Source organism: Pavona decussata, unplaced genomic scaffold, assembly GCF_977016875.1.
Source record: "Pavona decussata unplaced genomic scaffold, jaPavDecu1.1 SCAFFOLD_140, whole genome shotgun sequence".
Lineage (NCBI taxonomy): Eukaryota > Metazoa > Cnidaria > Anthozoa > Scleractinia > Agariciidae > Pavona > Pavona decussata.
The window spans coordinates 1,172,501-1,191,309 of record NW_028145553.1 but is presented as its reverse complement, the minus strand read 5'-3'; the positions used below and the strand labels follow the sequence as shown (position 1 = coordinate 1,191,309).

General features: G+C 40.8%; 1 protein-coding gene and 1 pseudogene across 2 annotated transcripts; both read left to right on the top strand.

Moving 5' to 3' along the window:
* The first annotated feature begins 2,720 nt into the window (after positions 1–2,720).
* On the top strand, positions 2,721–11,400 carry LOC146466873 (uncharacterized; annotated as a pseudogene). The gene is made up of 3 exons (XR_014867912.1): positions 2,721–3,208; positions 3,578–4,821; positions 8,742–11,400. The product of XR_014867912.1 is annotated as an uncharacterized LOC146466873 (transcript).
* A 127-nt stretch (positions 11,401–11,527) lies between these two features.
* On the top strand, positions 11,528–17,801 carry LOC146466872 (uncharacterized). Its single transcript, XM_085126756.1, has one exon. The coding sequence runs from the start codon at positions 14,193–14,195 to the stop codon at positions 15,117–15,119; it is 927 nt and encodes a 308-aa protein (XP_084982882.1). The 5' UTR covers positions 11,528–14,192; the 3' UTR covers positions 15,120–17,801.
* Positions 17,802–18,809: the final 1,008 nt, after the last annotated feature.

Below are 18,809 nucleotides of genomic sequence, written 5' to 3'. Positions count from 1 at the left end.
TGTAGAAAGAAGAAAGAAAATAAGACACTGTGTAATCGAATGATCTGAAACATGAAAATGTGTCCCGGAGAAAACAGTGGCAGGGCCGTACCTAGGATTTTTTGTCTGTGGGGGCAAACTCGGCACACCCCTCACAGAGGTCTCCCCGTGATACAGACAGGGTTTCTAGGTGGACGTTTCTGTTTTCACCCCTACGCAGAAAGTTGCCTCTACGACCTTCAAAAGAAAAATAAAAACCACGCTCGCTGATGCTTTTTGTCTTAAATTGTCATGACTTTTTATGGCATAAACACCTTGTCAGTACCTTGAACCAAACATTTTGCCTCTAATTTATTGGTGAATGTAAGATACACAATCGATGCACTACTGTAAACAAAGGGAGAATATCACTGAGCTTCCACAATTCAAACGCACTGACTGTAACAGTGAAGCGAAGAATTTGCAAAAACACTCTTGTTATTTAAATACAATTCAAGTCTTTTGATACTGTGACATGTAAGTAGTAAAGGGGGGCGATATAGTCCTTACTCATAGCTTTATAACGCGCTACAACGATTACTAGAGAACCAAAAAAACAAAACGCCGTGCCAAGAAACACAGCTCCTTGTAATAAAACTGACAGCCGGGCCCAGTATTACAACAACTACAGAATGAAGCTCATTGCACGATACAAGCAATGATTAATCTCTGTCCTAACATTGCACAAATCTCAACAAGAAAGGCAGTTAAAACTATCATGCACTTAAACGAGCCAAACCAAACCCAGCTGAAATACCCTATCTGGCATAAAAACACCATCGCTGAACACACAGAATAAGAGGTCATATTTAAAATGAAGAGAATTCAAAAGAGGAAAATCAAAAATCATTAGTTACAAATGACCTGTGATGTTGAACATACATGTACGATGGTGCGTTAAATCCATGCAAGTATCTATCAATTCCTTCAAAACCGCAAAAAATACTTTGGAGCAGCGCAGGCTTTAAAAACCAATTTAGCTCTGAAAAAACATACTCGTGTAACTAAGCGAGATTTCAAAGGGCCAAAACACACTCCAGGGAGTGGCTAGGCTTGTGAGTATTTATTTTTACCACAAATTGTAAACCACTGGCAGCAAGAGAGATCCTCTCTTGCAGGCAGCCCAAATTACAAAATCATTATTTTCATAAGAAAAAATCGTACTGGCTTTTGCCTCGAAAGATTTTCCGAACTAATTATTTGGAATTCACATTCAAGGAATATTTTTCAGTCAATTAGTCGATTTCCTTGTGATTTTGGACCAATATATTTTATTTTATTAGCTTCGCCAACTTAATATAGATTACATAAACAAAACAAAAAATGTAAATGATACAATACAGGCAGGGACTGATCAACAGCTTACGCCAATTACTGCTGGCCCGGAACACATAAAATTGAAATAAAAATTGCAATAGAATTAATGAGTAGTTAGTAGCAACAATCAATGTTTCTTGTCAGATTACGGGCTCTGTTGCAACTTGTGCAGATAGACTTAAATGAGCGAGGATCTTCAGAGTCATATGATTTACAGAGTGATTGCTTATAGTAACTGAGTAGCTGTGAAAGAGATAGTTACGGAAAGACCAATGTTATCAGCTAGAGCATTCCATATATGTAGATTCAAGAAATAGCTCAGAAAACTCCAACACTATGTTAGAAAAAAACTGGCGGAGGCAGCTATGTACGGCCCTGAGTGGTAAAACGAGGCAGTTTGTTCGGTCAAAAGAGACCGATTATGTTTAGGAAGAGAAAATGTTGATACTGTTTTTGAGAAAAAGACTTAAAATTGCAAGAGCATTTCTATGTATTAAACGGGTATCGAAGTCCCCCCCCCTCCCCTCCCCCGGGTTTGGTTTTAATCAGGAATGTAAAAATGTTTTATTGGAATGCTTCCAATATCAGCAAACAGTTTTCCCAAGCGGCTATCTGCCCCTGGATCGCCCAGGATATTTTCGTAGAAACACTAGAGCTTATCACTTCTAGGAAATGAAGTTGACATTGCGAAATGTAACGAGATCCGTACTGAATGAGTGCATCCAGCATTCTTTTCCCGTTGAGATATCAAGTTATCCTTTTCAATTTCCTTTTCCTCCGCCAATCATTGACTTCGTCTTGACGTATATAGAGGTTTGTCGATAACCAAACTGACTGCAGAACGTAAACTTCACTTATCAATTAGTGGTGGGCTCCAACAACCGCGAAAAGGACCATCAGTTGTGAACATACACAATAACATATCACAGCGGAGAGTAGCCTAACAACAAGTCATACGGTTAGCGTCTAGTTCTTCCGGCCGTTTGTGAGGAATTGTCCTCCCTCGATATCACTAACATCAGGCACCCTCTTTACACAGACGCTGTTCATGGACTAAACGAGATCCGAATTTTAAAGTGAGAGAACTGACAAGGAAGAGGCATTTCACATTATTAAGGTAGGTATAAAAGTAAAATTTGACTTACGATGGGTGAAAGCTGCAGAAAGCAGAAAGAAAATAATAAGTCATGTATAATCGGATGACCTGGAACATGGAAATGTGTCGCAGAGAAAACAGTGGTGAAACGAAGCAGTTTGTTCGGTCAGAAGAGATCGATTGTGTTTAGGAAGAGAAAATGTCAATACTGTTTTGGACAAAAAGACTTACTATTGCAAAAGCGATTATATATTTAAAAGGATATTAGCCCGCGAGCAAGCTCTCTTGGGGGTGGGTGGTTGCTCGCAGGCTAAAAGGATATCGAAGTACAGGGAAAAACTTTATCAAATTCTCATGTAGGAAGTGAATTTCCCCAAGTTATAACCTGGAGCCTTTACGGAGCAAAATTGAAGGGACTTTTCCCTTAGAGTGTAGTTGCGGTTTCGATGTATTTCTCTTCCTGCTCCTGATACACAAGTAGCTTAAAACATTCTGTGCAGAAAGATAAGCAGCGACACCGGAAATTGACAAGTTGCGCGACAGTTTTTCTTTGTCTGAGGCATGCAGTGCAATCTCGTCCTTGGAGCCTTCGTTACCCTTGTTGCGGACCAAAGGGATCGCAGCTCAGTTCTGGGAACGAGATAGGAGGTAGAAATGCAACTGTTGCTTGTTTTGTTTTTGTTTGTTTTATTGTTGTTGTTTTCCCAGATAATTTTATACAAAACGTTTGGGATTTTTCTTCAATTTTGAAGATGGGAGCTTTTGGGAGTACACTTTGTTTCTTTTATAAGAACGTCTAATTTTGGAGCTGAGGCTGAACGTTCTTATGTTTTTTTGTGATTTGAGGCTGAAAACGTTCTTTCAGTAAATCAAAGCGGACGTGACCAAAAAACCTATCAAAGTGATTATGACAACCGAGATGTGTGTCACCATTGTTAATGTTATACAAAACATGCCCTTAAGTATTTTGGTTTATTTACATTTGTTACCTTGATTTATATACAGATTAGCAAAATACAAAAAAACCTTTTTAATCGACTCTCAGCCTGAGGAATGTTCTTAATACGTTCTTAAAATTTTGGTTAATCTCAGCCTCGACGTTCTTATAAAAAAGGTTCTTATAAAAAACAACAGAGTGTATCAGAGTTAATTAAGATATTTGGTTCCAAATGCAATCATAAAGAGAATCGGACTACAAGGAGAAAAACATTGGAATCTTGATAAAGGGTACTTCCCCAAGTTATGATTCCTTCTCAATTGTAACAGTTGTGGAACAAAAGTCGACGGATTTTTCCCTTAGATTTCATTTTCACTTTTACTCTGTCTGTCAAGTTGTTAATGGACAACTGCAGACACGAAATGGACAAATTACTTGGATTATTGGTGACTGGTTGACTTTCATTTTCAAGCAACCTTACGCACATGCGATACACCACCGTACGGAAAGAACTTGCTCGATAGTTCTTAGTCGTACTTTCTTCAGTTGTTATTTCGAGCTATTGAATGAAAGTATTTACAGGAATGTAAAATGTTTTATTGGAATCCTAAAAGCAAATAGTTTCCGCCCTTTTTGTCTTCCCCCGTGCGACATTCTACCCCTGGGTTGCCCAGGATGTTTTCCTACTTTCAATACAGTTTTATCAGCTCAAAAGCTAAAATCACAAAACAACATTATCATTATCAACATTATTAGTTACCACAGTTTTGTATCGCTCAGTGTTTTGTAAATGTATTATCAGTGAATTTAATAGTTGGAGTTTCCGCCCTTTTCGTCTTCCCCGTGTAACATTCTACCCCTGGGTCGCCCAAGATGTTTTTAATAGGGTTTTATCAGGAATGTGAAAATGTTTTATTGGAATGCTTTCAATATCAACAGACACTGTTTTCCTAAGGGACTATCTGCCCCTGGATCGCCCAGGATGTTTTCCTAGAAACACTTGAGCTTATCACATTCTAGGAAATGAAGTTGACATTGCGAATGTAACGAGATCCGTACAGAATGGGTGCATCCAGCATTCTTTTCCCGTTGAGATATCAAGTTGTCCCTTTCAATTTCCCCTTTCTCCGCCAATCATTGACTTCCTGTCTTAAGGTATAAAAGTTTGCCGATCATAACTGACTGCAGAACACAAACTTCACTCGTCAGTACAATTAGTGGTGGGCTCCAACAACCGCGGAAAGGACCATCAGCTGTGAACGTACACAATAACATACCACAGCGGAGAGGAGCTTAAAAGAACAAGTCATACGGTTAGCGTCTTTCTTCCGGCCGTTTTCGAGGAATTGTCCTCTCTCGATATCACTCACATCACCCTCTTTACACTGACGCTGTTCATGGATTAAACGACATCCGCTCCTTTTAGTTAGAAAACTGTTTTCACGTTATCAAGGTAGGTACAAAAGTGAAATTTAACTTAAAGATGGGTGAAATCGAATGATCTGGACAAGGGAAATAATACGTCGCGGAGAAAACAGTGGTGAAACGAAGCAGTTTGTTCGGTCAGAAGAGATCGCTTGTGTTTAGGAAGAGAATATGTTAATACTAGGTTTAAAAGAAAAAGACTTACGATTGCAGAAGCGATTATATATTTAAACGGATATCGAAGTACAGGGAGAAAATTATTGAGTCAAATTCTCATGAAGAAAGGGAATTTCCCCAAGTTATAACCTCGTGCTTTTACAGAGCAAAATATATTTTGAAGGGACTTTTCCCTTAGACTGTAGTTACGGTTTCGATATGTTTTTTTTCTTTTTTCCTGCTCTTGATACACAAGTAGGGTAACGAAGGCTCCGACATATCTGAGGACGAGCTCACAAAGAAAAACTGTCACGCAACTTGTTAATTTCCGGTGTCATTTTTTTTTTTCGCGCTTCTCCCATCGCGCGTGACTCGCGCTCCGCGCTCGCCTCGTGCTTGCCTCCGCTCGCCTGAAAAAACGCAAAAAATAACGCCTTTTCTGCATGTCCACGATCCTTGTTGCGGACCAAAAGGATCGCAGCCCCTGGGAACGACATTGGAGGCAGTAAAGAGTACTTCTCCAAGTTATGATTCCTTCAAACAAAAGTCGATGGAACTTCTCCCTTAGATTTCACTTTCTTTTTCCTTCCTGCGGCTTTACTCTGTGTGTCAAGTTGTTAATACACAACTGCAGACAGGAAAGGGAAGAATTACTTGAATGATTGGTAACTGGTTGATTTTGATGTTAAAACAATCTTACGCACATGCGATACACGACCCTACGTATAGTCGTACTTTTTACGCGGGATGCCCTGTTGCTTTGAAGAATTGGCCGGGTATCTTTTTACGCGGGATGCCCTAAGGGCAGACCGCATCAAGTTTTCGGTCGGGTATTTTTTTTTCTCCACTGCAGTCACATATGATAATAAATAAAATTAGTTACACCCGGATTAAACGCTGTTCTTTCCTAGAGGGGATTTTTTTGTCCTCTATCGTTGTCATTGTCTTCAACAAGAACGGTCCAATTAAAATTCGTTATCTGCGTGTATGTCAGGAGGTGTGACGTCACATACCCATGATCTCTGGGCTGGAACTGAGAAGGCTTTTTCGAGGGGCCGTATTATTTACATGTTTTAGGCTCAAATATGCTATTTTCAGAAAGAAACTTAACCTTTTGAAGCGGTAAATCAAAGGGATAAGTTCTAAGAAGTACTCGATAGTTTAAATGGTGGAAAATGGACAGTTCACGATGAATAAATTAGGTTTTCACTGACAGATTGTGTTTCGCGTGATGCGAAAAGGAAAGGTCAAGCTTAAGCTAACTGCATTACACGCGCTGCAGACTTTGTCGTACTGATGCCTTAACATTATTGGAAATCAACTTTACTAAAATATTAAAGGTTTGGTTGTCAATTTTTAGTAATACCGAGTTTTTATTTAGGAAAGCTTTTTGTCTGTTTTTCTTTCTGTTTTAATCTTACACTTCCTGACATTACATAGCCAAAATATATATAGCGCTGACGAAAAGGTTTGTAATCAATGCTCGTACGCTTTTCAATGTTCCGCCGTTTATATTTACATATGAAATACAGTGAAAACATTTGTTAAGAAGAATACCTCGTGCTTCACACGGATCCTTACGTTTATATTTTTGATTTGGAGACAGGAACAGTTTGTATATTGATTATTTTTCAAAAGTAAACGTTTGTCAGGTCTGTATTATCGGTCATTAAGTTCACATAATTTAATTTCGAGCTATTGAATGAAACTATTTACAGGAATGTAAAATGCTTTATTGGAATCCTAAAAGCAAATAGTTTCCGCCCTTTTTGTCTTCCCCCGTGCGACATTCTACCCCTGGGTTGCCCAGGATGTTTTCCTACTTTCAATACAGTTTTATCAGCTCAAAAGCTAAAATCACAAAACAACGTTATCATTATCAACATTATTAGTTACCACAGTTTTGTATTGCTCAGTGTCCTGTAAATGTATTATCAATGAATTTAATAGTAAGAGCCACTTTGGACAGCTCCAGAAACAGTCACTTTGCAGCTTCCCTTTGAATTTTTGAACGCGAAACGATAGATTTGAGAGTGATGACGTTGGGAATTCCTCAATTCTGGGTCTTGTCTTCTGAAGATGTTTGTTACGCTCGTCTACCACCCTTGCAAAAAGCGGATGACCTCGTCCCAGCGGTTTCCCTATCGCCATAAATCGTCAAATAAGCGCGGGGCGATTATTTCTAATTCAGTATAAGGTACGAGGGACGCGCTTTTTCGAGCCTTAGGGCGCCCATTTATAAATTTTCTCGTGAATGGTGGCGAGACGTTTATTTACCCTGTTAATGACTTTTGTATTCGGATATAAATAGTATGCAAAGTTCTAACAGCGACACACTTCCCCGTTAGTAGGAGAAATGAAATGATGCAGTCAAGTCCAGTCAACTTTGACTGTGAATTACCAATAAATTGTCAAAAATGACGAGTGACAAACATGATCAACCCTGAGGTCAAGCCTCCCAGCCATCGGGAAAAAAACTGAAGGGCAGGGGGACGCTTACGCGAAGGGACGTTTATTTCAAATTTTGGCCATATGCGGGGCCCTTATTGGGCGATTTACGGTATTCAGAACGGAAGCGAGAAAAGACCCTGGTAGAAACAGCGCATCACGTGACGATAGAGCCAACCAGTGAAGAGCCTTCCGCCATTTTGACAATATTAAGTACACTATATGAGGAGACTTGTGGTCTGGTGTTTGCAAGGGGCGAGTACATTAATTCCTGATGATACCCAAACGTCCTGAATACGATTGGGTTTAGGACTCAAATTAGCTTTAGTTAGGATAAGGGTTAGGGTAATTGAACATGGCGTATCATGAAAGGGCCACCACTTCATTTACTCACTTGTGCCCCTTTGTTTGGTTACTGGAAGTCGTTCTCATTCTTATTCAGTGTATAGTAGACCTCTCCGAACTAAGCAAATCAATGGATGTATTCCTTTTGACAATCCGAGTGACCGGGATTCTTGGATTTTCTGTTCTGCACTAGACGAAGCGAGAAATTGTCGAAGGTAGAAAAAACACTGAAGCGTGCGGATAAAATTTCTATTTCACACTACTGTTTATTAGAACCACTTAACCAATCGTCCCCACACCGCTAAAGAAAAACATTTCAAGAAAATCTGGATTGCTTAATCGACAAAATCTTCCCAGGGACGTATTTCTTGGATCTGAAATCCATTGTCGGATTCCCCACCCTCCTCCTGGAATCTGAAAACGGGCCGGACTACAAAATTTGGATTTTGATTTTCCCAAACGAGTACACCCCATAAATAATGTTCACACTTTCGTTCGTCGAGCTGTAGCAGTCGGCGTACGTGACAATAAAGTCCCCTGAAGTGTTTCCAGTGGTTATACCAAGTGACTGGTCACGGGGCCTGTAGCAAAACTTTGTCCTGGCAACAAATCCATTTAACAAAGACAAAAGGGGACCTAACTTCTGAGACAATCCGATCTCTTCTTTGAATTGTTTATTCTGTAGCTTGCTCGCACGGTCTAGTCCTGCGAATAGTACACACAATAATACAAGCGCAATTTAAGGTGAAAAAAATCCTTGGTCTTATGTCCATTTAATTCGACAAAACAGTTATAATTTGAAAGGCAAGTCAGAGAAAGCATACTTCATTTTCACTTCATTTTGTTTGTTTGTTTGTTTTTTTGCCAAAATTGAGTGGCTAAGACAAAGGGATTTTTTTCCTTGGACATGTACTAGACCGAAGGGACTAGTACCAGGGAAAATAGGGGCCTCTGGTGTCTGTCGACCTGAACTTCGGAACTCGTCTTTTTACTTTGCAGGAGCAAAAAACCGAAAAGGAACATGGATGACGGCTTTGATTTGTGCATGGCGCTTCCAAATGAAGAGCGTCCACGCAAAAGTGATCAAAACGAGACCTTCATAGTACACATACAATATAGTGACACATGCAAACAAGAATACACTTCTGGTTATGAGGAACTTGAAAGCACTTTGCTAACAACGTTTCTGACGGCAGAATACCCTGAAAAGACTTGGGCGAAATGCTGATGAAATTGACGTTTAAAATCACAAAAAACCTAGAAGAAAATGTCTTCTGTGAAAGGGAATTGATAAACGGAATTGAATGTAACCAAGAGAAGTACTTCTTTCTCGGTCACTCAGAGACGCAACTGAAGGGAAAATCGTGTTACTTGATGAGAAAACCGCCCAAAGAAATTCATAAAGATCTGGCTAAGTTTGGTGACTTCCTGGGTGAACGAGATGTTGGAAAGCGGGCCAGAAAAATTGGCATGCTCTTCTCACCCCTGAATAAAACCCTGTCTCTGGGTAAGGATGCCGCTCTGTCCAAGATCAAGCCGGACATAAAAGTTGGCTTTTTCAGAACGTACACATTCACCGATGGATGTGGTTTTATGTCGCCAGAATTCTCTACCGAGGTACAAGAAAAATTAGGGCTTCACTATCAACCCAGTGTTGTTCATGTGCGCTACCTAGGTATCGAAGGTAACCTTGTCCTCAAAGAAGATCTGACCGACGTTAAGGTGCAGTTTCATCGCTCAATGCAGAAATTCGCGACTCCAAAAGAAAACGTGCCAGAATCGCTCAACTTTTTGGATGTTGTGGATCATTCCCGCCCTCACGTGAATGGATACCTAGACGCTCAGATGATCATGCTACTAGCTGACAGGGGAGTCCCTGTTAAGGATCTCCTGGAATTGCAGTCACGTTATTACGAACGCTTAAAAGACATTTACAGGGATGGGGAGCGCGGCGAATCAGCGGGGCTCTTCTTGCGTTTCAAGGGGGAAGTTGGTCTTCTCCAAGACATACGTTACAAAAGGAACAAGAGTGAAGTGAAAATGCGTGTGAAGGCCTTACAGGCTCAAGAACTGGAAGAGATAAAGAACGCTCGTGCAAAAATCAGAGTTCTCGTCCCCAAATCTCGAGTTGTATTTGCTGTTTGTGATCCTCACAACAAACTAAACTACGGAGAGTGCTATTTCAATCCCACGTTAGCTGGAGCCGACGCAGAGTCCTTTCCAGGAACTGGCAGCAAGTTTGTCGTGATGCGGATCCCTTGTCATCATCCCGGAGACGTGCGTGTGTTAAGACAGACAGATGACCAACAAGCGTATGAGAATCTGCGGGACTGTCTGGTACTTCCTGTTAAAGGCCCTCGTCCTCACGCTTTCGAGTGTGCCGGGGGAGCATTGGGTGGAAGCAAGTTCTTCGTCAGCTGGAGTAAAAGTCTCATCCCAAAAGTGGTGGGAAAACCGTGTGATTATCCATTACAGAGCTTTCCCAGAATATCTAAGTTCCTGGCTTATGTAGCTTCTAAGATCAAGAGGTCGTCCCTTTCTAGCCCCGAAGATAGAAATGAAGAAGGTCGGAGAGAGATGCTCCACTACTTCGCTACCTTCACAGATGACTTAACAAAGAGGATTGACGACACATACATGAAGTATGCAGTTGCCCTCGGTCCATCATCCAAAGAATGCCGTAAGTTGAGCAAGATGTTTTACCGAGCAGTTAATTTGATGGGAGATAGAGTTTGCTTGGAAAAGAAATTGTTGAGGCTGAAGGAAAAGGAACCTCCTAAAGAGGCAGAATCCTCCACTGAGCCATCTCCTTCCGCAGAGTGCAATGAGCATTCCCCTCTTGTGAATGAAGAATCCGGTCAAAATCAGACTATCAAGCAGCCCAGAAGGACCTGGAAGGGTTTTAAGCTGCGATCAATACGACAGCCGAACCCTGCGACTGAGGCATACAGGAAGATGGAACAGGCAGGCAAGAAGTTTGTTGACACATTTCGACTGAAGAAAGCTGTTTAGGGTAATCTTTCAGCCCAAAAATTATGTGAATACATGATCAAAACGAAAAATAATTTGAGCTAAATTTTGCACCATTCAGAAACATTTAAAGAAATCGTTTTATTAAGAACAGCATGAAAATATTACACCGTAGAACACTGAGGACTTTGAATGACTGTGCCCAGTATCTAGGACCTATAGATTCATTGATGACTGTTGAAAATTTTGTTATGGTAGCATGTCTTTCAACGACTTTTTCCATATATATATTTTTCCAGGATAATTTGTAGGCTACTGAAATGGCGATTCAGTTTATACATGAGTAAACTGCCATTTCCAGTCCGTTTTGGCGAAATGTCGATCGACTGAATAATAGGGTTCTCAGGGCTCGAAATAATTTCCGGAGAGTTTGAGAGTCTATCCGGCCAAATTCATTTTAGCTTGGGTACGTATCGTTTCTGGCCGGTCAAATCTATAACATAAATAATTCTTAAAACACGGGCCCATGAAGCAAAACTGGCCTTATAAACATATTTCCAAAAAAAGTCGTCGGTTAGAGCTTATAGCGCTTTAAAGCACTCGTTGTCAACAATAAAAGTGAATTACAGCGGCGAAATGAATATAAGCTTATGTATATTAAAATAATAATGAACTAATAGTGAAAATATTTTTAATTTTGTGACTGGAAGTGCGCGACAAGTGCGGAAAGTTCAGGAAACTGAAATCGTTTATCTTTAAATTTTTGTAAAACGACGACTACAAATCCGATTTCACTTCCAGAATTATTCTCAAATCCCAGATTCCTGCCGAAATTTTGCCCCACCCCATTCCCAGCTGAAAAAGGGGCAAATCCCTGTTCCAACTTTACCCCTTCAGCACTATCAATTTCGTAATTTCACGAACTGATTGTTAATGCTTTTCGAGTGACCGCGGAGAACACAGCATTTGTCTGCCTCAACTTAACGAGCTATTGACTGTCAAGGTGATGGAATGCCAAGGGAGTTACACTGAGTACACTGTGACGTTCAACTTTCAAACTCATGGCTGCGGGAGTTGATAGTCTTTATAATGATGTCCTCATTATTATGTTAAGGAAATTTGCCTCTCGTGCCTCAAATGTGTGTAAGCAGGCATGCTGCATAGAATCGTTTCTAAGGAATCGTTACAAAAATTTGTACATGTTATGAAGTAGACTCGCTGCTGTGGTTACGCAGTTATTCGGAAGTCACTGATGGCACTAAACAACGATCATTCAAATTTTTCGTCACTATTGGATAAGTTAAAATATCAAATGAACTGCTGAAATACGCTTACCACTGGCGTGATTTTGCTAAGGTTCACGTCAGAAAACTCCATTCCTGTACGTTCTGTGTGTACGAAATCCACGGCATGCACTGACAGAGAGTGTCACAGTAAAGTACTGCTCAGTAGGTTTCATTGGAATGGTTATACTTGAGGTCCTTGAGGATTTCGTCTACAGATTCAAAAGGCAGAAGAATGGAATGTCGCTCAATGGCCGTTTCATTTTAATGGTCACACTTAACCACCTTGTACAGCATAATAAACAGCAACACCGGAAAGTACTACTCAGTAGCTTTCATTTGAATGGTTACACTTTAGGATTTCATCCACAGACGCAAAAGATAGAATCACATCGTGAGGAATAACAGACTACAGTAGAGTACTGCTCGGCAGCTTTTACTTGAATGGTCACACTTTAGGATTTCATCCAAAGACTCAAAACGTAGAACCATCTTGTACAGCATAATAAACAGCACCACTGGAAAGTACTACTCAGTAGCTTTCATTTGAATGGTCGCACTTTAGGATTTCATCCACAGACGCAAAAGGTAGAACCACATTGTGAGGAATAATAGACTACGGTAGAGTTCTGCTCCTAATAAACCTTTATTTCAAAAACATACAACACTCAGCAGCTTTTACTTGGATGATTTTATCCACAGACTCAAATGTTAGAATTTTATCCACAGACTCAAATGTTAGACAACCTTTCCCAGCGTAGTAAATTATAGTAAAGAGCTGCTTCATAGCTTTCAACCGAATGGCCTCATGCACCTTATGATTTCACACGCTGACTCAGACGCACCTCGGTAAAGCTTAACACGTTTAACAATTTCACCTGCAGACTCAAAACTTGGAAACTGACCTTAGCTTTTAAACCACAGTAAACTACGGCTTAGTGGTTTTTATTTGAATGACCATACTTTAGCCGGCTAGGTTTTCATTTACAGAATTGGCGGCAAAAAGCAGCACCACATTCATCAACGTTCTGCTAAGCGGCTTCATTTGATTGCATGCTCGAGGATTCTTATCCATAAGCCGCGTTTAAAGCAGAGCCACCTTAAATGAGCTGATCTTACCTTAAAGACCTTAAACTAAAATGAGCTGGGTGAGAACGAATCTAAAATACGACAAATAGCACTATTTTGTGCGACCTCTGACATGGTCGGGTGCAAACCACAAAAATATTGCATGCGCAAGGTAAATTGTTGGTGAAATACAATTTTCGTCACAGTATTATCCCAGAGTAATTTGTTTTTAACACTCATTGAGAATTTAAACTTGACAGACAGCTTCATAATCAAAGGAAAGCAAAACAAGTTAATGGTAATTAAACCGAGTCGTACTTGTCAAAGTGATCTCAATTAAATTAGATCAGTCTTAAGTATGAGCGCAAATTCCTTAAACAGCAGTTATAATTAGTGGTGGCTGACCCCAGATAACCCGATCTAATCCGTCGAAACAGCTATAAAACGAAGTTTTTATATCCCAAATTTGTCGGGGTCAGAAATAGCGGGTATAGAATTTCCGATCCAGTGTTGGAAAGCTGAACATTCGGGACAACACCGTTGGGAAACTAAAAGCTCATTGGTAGGGCCTACCGTAGAAAAAAGGCTTATCTTGCAGCAAAAATCGCTGGCTTTTCGAGGGACTGCATCGAATTTAGCAGCCATAAAATATCAACTCAAAATCCAGACAGATTCAAGTGTGAGGGCGGGAGTAATGATAAAAATTACAGAGGGACGACAAAGGAAAGGCGCTCCCAAAAAAGACAGCGAAACAACCGTTTGCAGCAAAACGTGTTGTCAAATTTGAAGTAAAGAAGGGACGTGCAGCTGTTGCTGTTCCCGAACGACTTGATTTTCCTTCCGTACGAGGGATATAACAGTCCATATTGCCCTCTCAGGAGGTGTATAATTATCCTCAGCTGAACAGACGTTTTTGAGCGAGCTCCTACACTTAATTTAACGCCTTGTTTGAGGTCAACTAGACGTGACCAAGATATTCTGGTCTGATAAGACACAACCTAACGGTTTTCGGTTTGGTTTGAACCCATCTTATCGCCATACAAACGGACTTTTTGAACGGCTTAGCTTCTAAAACGGGCGGTCAGCTTGAGGAGACGCGGATTATTCCAAATCGGGCGCGAAATCAGACATGGAGGAGACTGACGAGAAGACAGATGGAGGTACTGGCTCACCGCAATCCGCAAATGCCAATCTGGAGCAAAGCGGTCGAAAATTGTCCTTAAAAGATATCAGGCGATACGAAAAGAAAACACTCCTATGTCCGGGGGGCTGTGGAGTTGAACTGGAACTCATTGACATCCTGCAACACGATTGCGTCAGAGATTTAAGGCAAAGGCTTGAGAGCGTGGAGATCCTGTGGAGCAAAGAACAATCAGCGAACGAAGACAGTCATAGTGCAATGGAAGGGGCGTATCAAGAACATCTGGCGTTACAGGATCGTAAAATTGATCAAATGTCCACCGAAATCAAGGAGCTACTCTCTGAGCGGTCGCGCCGAGACGAGATATTCAACAACAAAGAGACTTTTTACAAGGAGCAGATTGTCGCGCTGCGGGATCAGGTCGCAAAATTGGAGAGAAAGCTTCAACTTCGACGGCCTTCTAACCACGATGAGGACGCGTACGAGGGGTGCAGCGAAGCCAAGGAATGGGCTTTCCGGTACGACAAGTTGCTCGCCGAGAAGATTACACTGGAAACGCTGTTTCAGAGGCGAGAACGCGAATTTCAACGCGAAGTAGGCGCCCTGAAAGAAGAAGCCGCGATGCTTCGAGAAAGCCTACATCTTGAGCGAGAGATGCTGTCGCTGGAGCATGACTATGCGACTTTTAACAAGCTGGAAAGCTTGACAGATCAACTGGAGTCTTTAGTGCAGCATAAAAACAAACAGCGAGGCAGACACAAGCATCACAAGGTCAAGGACTTGGGGGCAGGAGATGCCATGCGGCCGAACGGAAGGATTCCGCGAAAACGCATACCCAATTCTGTTGGTAGTTCAAACTCTGAGTCGGTTGATTTCGACCAGGAGGACATGGACATGGAAGGTAACAGTTATTAGGACTTCAATTTCGACCTGGTTTGTGAGTTTGATGACGACTAATATTTGTATATGTTTATCGGACTTCAAGGTCTGACATTTCCCATATTTTAAGTGGATTTCAATTTCTGTGCTGGTGAGCGAGGAGGATATTAAAGACCATTGAATCGAAGGCATCAATATTATTACAACAATAAGAATCAAGCCCTAAGGGTCTTGATATGTTTGCATGATTATCGGTATCAAACTTCAAGGTCTGATATTTTCCGTTACTAAAAAGAAGGTTTTAAGCAGCAGGTAATCTGTTCACATTCCGGCTCAGCGAGGAAAAACATTTTTAAAACGAAGATGATGATGTGAAAGTGAAAGTTGTTTTCTGTTAAACAGCTTCTTTGTAGCAACACGATGGTTTCATATAAGGAGTCACGAAAATGGAGTCGTTCTAGATACGAAAGGCCCAGCATGTGTAAAATGAAAGCTTCTGAGCCTTACGTTCCTGTGATGTCATTTATTTAGTTTCTCATCTTCTAATTCGAGCTATTACTGTAAATTTGTAGAATTTTTCATTTCTGTATTAACCCGAATTATCAAACCGCAGACCTAAGCAGAATTTGACATAAACATAATTATTAATCGCTTGGGTCACGCTATTAAAGCTACGGTCAAGTGTGAAAAGAAATTAAATTTAGAGTTGTAATATCGGCTTGGAAACGACAATTCATTCTTCCGCCAGACTTTCAAAGAAATACATATCCTACTTCGTATTTGGCATCGATATTGTTTTGTCGACAAAAAACTACCTCTAGTTCAAACTCGATTCGTAAAGAGCAGTTGCAGCTTAAGGAGTCTGTGGATGAAATGATGCCTTTTTGAGGTTTCTACATGCTGTACAAATGACAGCTAAAATAAAGATGATGTAGCTCTTTTTAACTTTTGAATTGCCTGAAAGCTATTGACGGAGTTGTTCTCTCCTGTGGCATCATTTATTATGTTGTATAAAACGACCGCGTGTGGATAAACTCCTGAAGTGTGACCATTCAAATAGGCTCACTCTCTGAAAGTTTATTTATAACCTCAAATTGAAAAAATTTACACGGCCCACTGAACCGCAAAAGTAAACAAGGACAGGCTGGGTGACAATTTAAAAACAAGTACCTGTACATTTAGTTTTACGATGTTGATGGTGCAAGAGAATCCTGTTGTTTTAATAGGGCGCTCGCTCTTTAAACTACTTAGAACAGCATCAATTGAAAGTTTAAAATTAACAAAAATCAAGGCATTACATTTTGACAGCACGGAAAAATTTTCGAGGCGAGCTGGCGGCGCGGCTGTGTAAAGGCCGCCAAGACATTGAAAACAAAACGGCTGACCACATGAATGTAGCCGTTCAATAGCTTTCACATGAGTGATTAGACAAAGGGCAACTTACAAGATTTGGCGTAATATTAATAACGAAGAGTGAAGTGGACTTAGCAGGTCATAGCAGCAAGGTGTTAATTAAATAGTCGACAAAAACATTTAATGATTATTTGTAAACAAACAGTACATTATGTCGTATCTAATGATATCAAGAAGAGCCTATGCAAAGAGCTCGTTTTCAATTCATCGTTCCGCAAACCTCTATCATGATTCACAGTTGGTTCTCACCGAGAGGTTTGTTTACTGAATAAACACTGAGGTTAACTAAGAATTTGTTGCATACATGGTTGGTGTGATAAGTGATAAATACATAAATAGATCCGGGGGGAAGGAGAGAAATAAACCATTTCCGAGTTGCTTTGAACCTCATTATGAAAGCGAGGCTAAGTGCAAAGTTTTTGTTATATTGAAAATTAGTTTTCATTCATATGCAAACAAAACTAATTTTCATATGAAAAGTTTTGCACTTATCCTCGCTTTCATAGTGAGGTTCACAGCAACTCGGAACTGGCCTATTATTTGAAAAAGCCGTTAGGCCACTGTGAGAGACGGGGTGGGGATGCCGGATCCTGTAGAGGTAGGGTGCGGAGAAAATTTGGCAAGACCACAGCGGCAAGACGTTGAGGGATGCCGGATCTTTTAAGGACCTGGATCAGTAAAATACCTTGAGATAATAAACTGTAAACGCCAAGGCTGATTTTTATGGGCACTGAAAAAATACGAAATAAAAAAAGTAGGATGTATAAACTGAAAAAATGTATATTTAGAAAAATGCCCAATATTTCTATATTCGCGTCTTTTTTACAGGCAGTAAATATGTCTTGCACCTGTAATTCATAATGCCCCGTTAATAGGCCTGAATATCTCGTACATCGCAGCCCGTATCCCTTTAAATTTTCGGCTTATCCCATGCTCCGTTAATCCTTTAACCCCTAATATCAAAGAACAAATTCTCCTATCTTGTCCCCATACTTCCGTTGTAAAAGTACTGGGGAGAAGTTATTAAAATATCAAGAAAATTCATCTTAGGTGATCATATCTTTAATTCTCATCACCTCAGGAGTTGAATAAGCATCGATATTACAAGGGGAAATTTGATGCTGATCATTGTTAGGGCTTAAGGGGTTAATCCTTGATGGGGATTCAACTTGGGTCGGATTAATGAAGATTTTCTTAGCTGCGGTTTATTGTTAGTCAAAACAATAAATTCCAGACGGATTAGAGACAGGAAGGAAACCACAAATTAAGCTGCACATCGGTAATGAAATTTGAAAACCCACCAGGAACCGCAAAATTGGATTTTAGACCTGGGTTTTCCAGGTCAGGTATGAAAACCTGTATGGATTTTAGAGAGGTCAGGCGTGAAAAGGGGTATCATTTCCCGTTGGCATTCAGCCTAGAACATCTCGCCAAGTCAAATGAACCAAGGGGGGTCAGGATTTGGAGAATGGGGCATGTCCACATAAATTCCCCAAGGTAACCAGTTGGTTCATTTGATTTGGCGAGACGTTCAAGGCTGAACGCCAACGGGAAATTGTTAGCCTGTGAGCAATCTCTCTATTAGGTCAGCCGCGAGGGTATGTATAGAGGGAGGGTATAGCGCGAGAGGGGCCCCCACCTCAATCCTCTGGCACCTGACCTAATAGAGATCCTCCTCGCCGGCCAGGAGATTGTTTGTCCCCGTACGGGACTTTACAAGTCATAAAACTGACTTCACCTCGAAATAATAGTTTGTTCAAAACTGTGGGAAAAAAATACTGTGAAAAGAAATATTCGGAAAACATTAAACTGATAAAGGGTCACGGGATGTGTACTCGATTTCTGAAGTTTGCATGAGTCGGGCACGACGCACAGACCTCAAAAAACCTATTTAGAAGAGTGAGGCAAAGTCGTATTGTTTGGTGAGAGTTCGTTGGCCCACATAGCAAAGCAACTCGCCCAGGGAAATCGACTGTCGTTACCCAACAATATGATGTAACGTGGGTGGTAAACGCGGATGGTTTCCTTTGAAGATCAAATCGTTTCCAGCAAGGAGTGATAACTTAATTCCGGGGTGCGGGGACTCCTTGGAATTTTTGGAGGGGGTGGGGGTGTGCGGCTCGGTTCTCCAGACCCTGACTCTGTTTGAGACCAAAATATGTAATTTCCCGGTACCTTTTTTCCAGAACTAGCCTTTAAAATTAATACCCATTTTCAGATCAATCCATTTCAGACCAAAATCGTTAAAATCTATACAGTCAAACCTGTTTATTACGGACACCAAGGGGACAGGAATAAGTGTCCGTATTATAG

Coding starts and splice junctions, on each gene's coding strand:
- LOC146466872 (XM_085126756.1), top strand. CDS start 14,193: ATGGAGGAGACTGACGAGAAGACAGATGGAGGTACTGGCTCACCGCAA.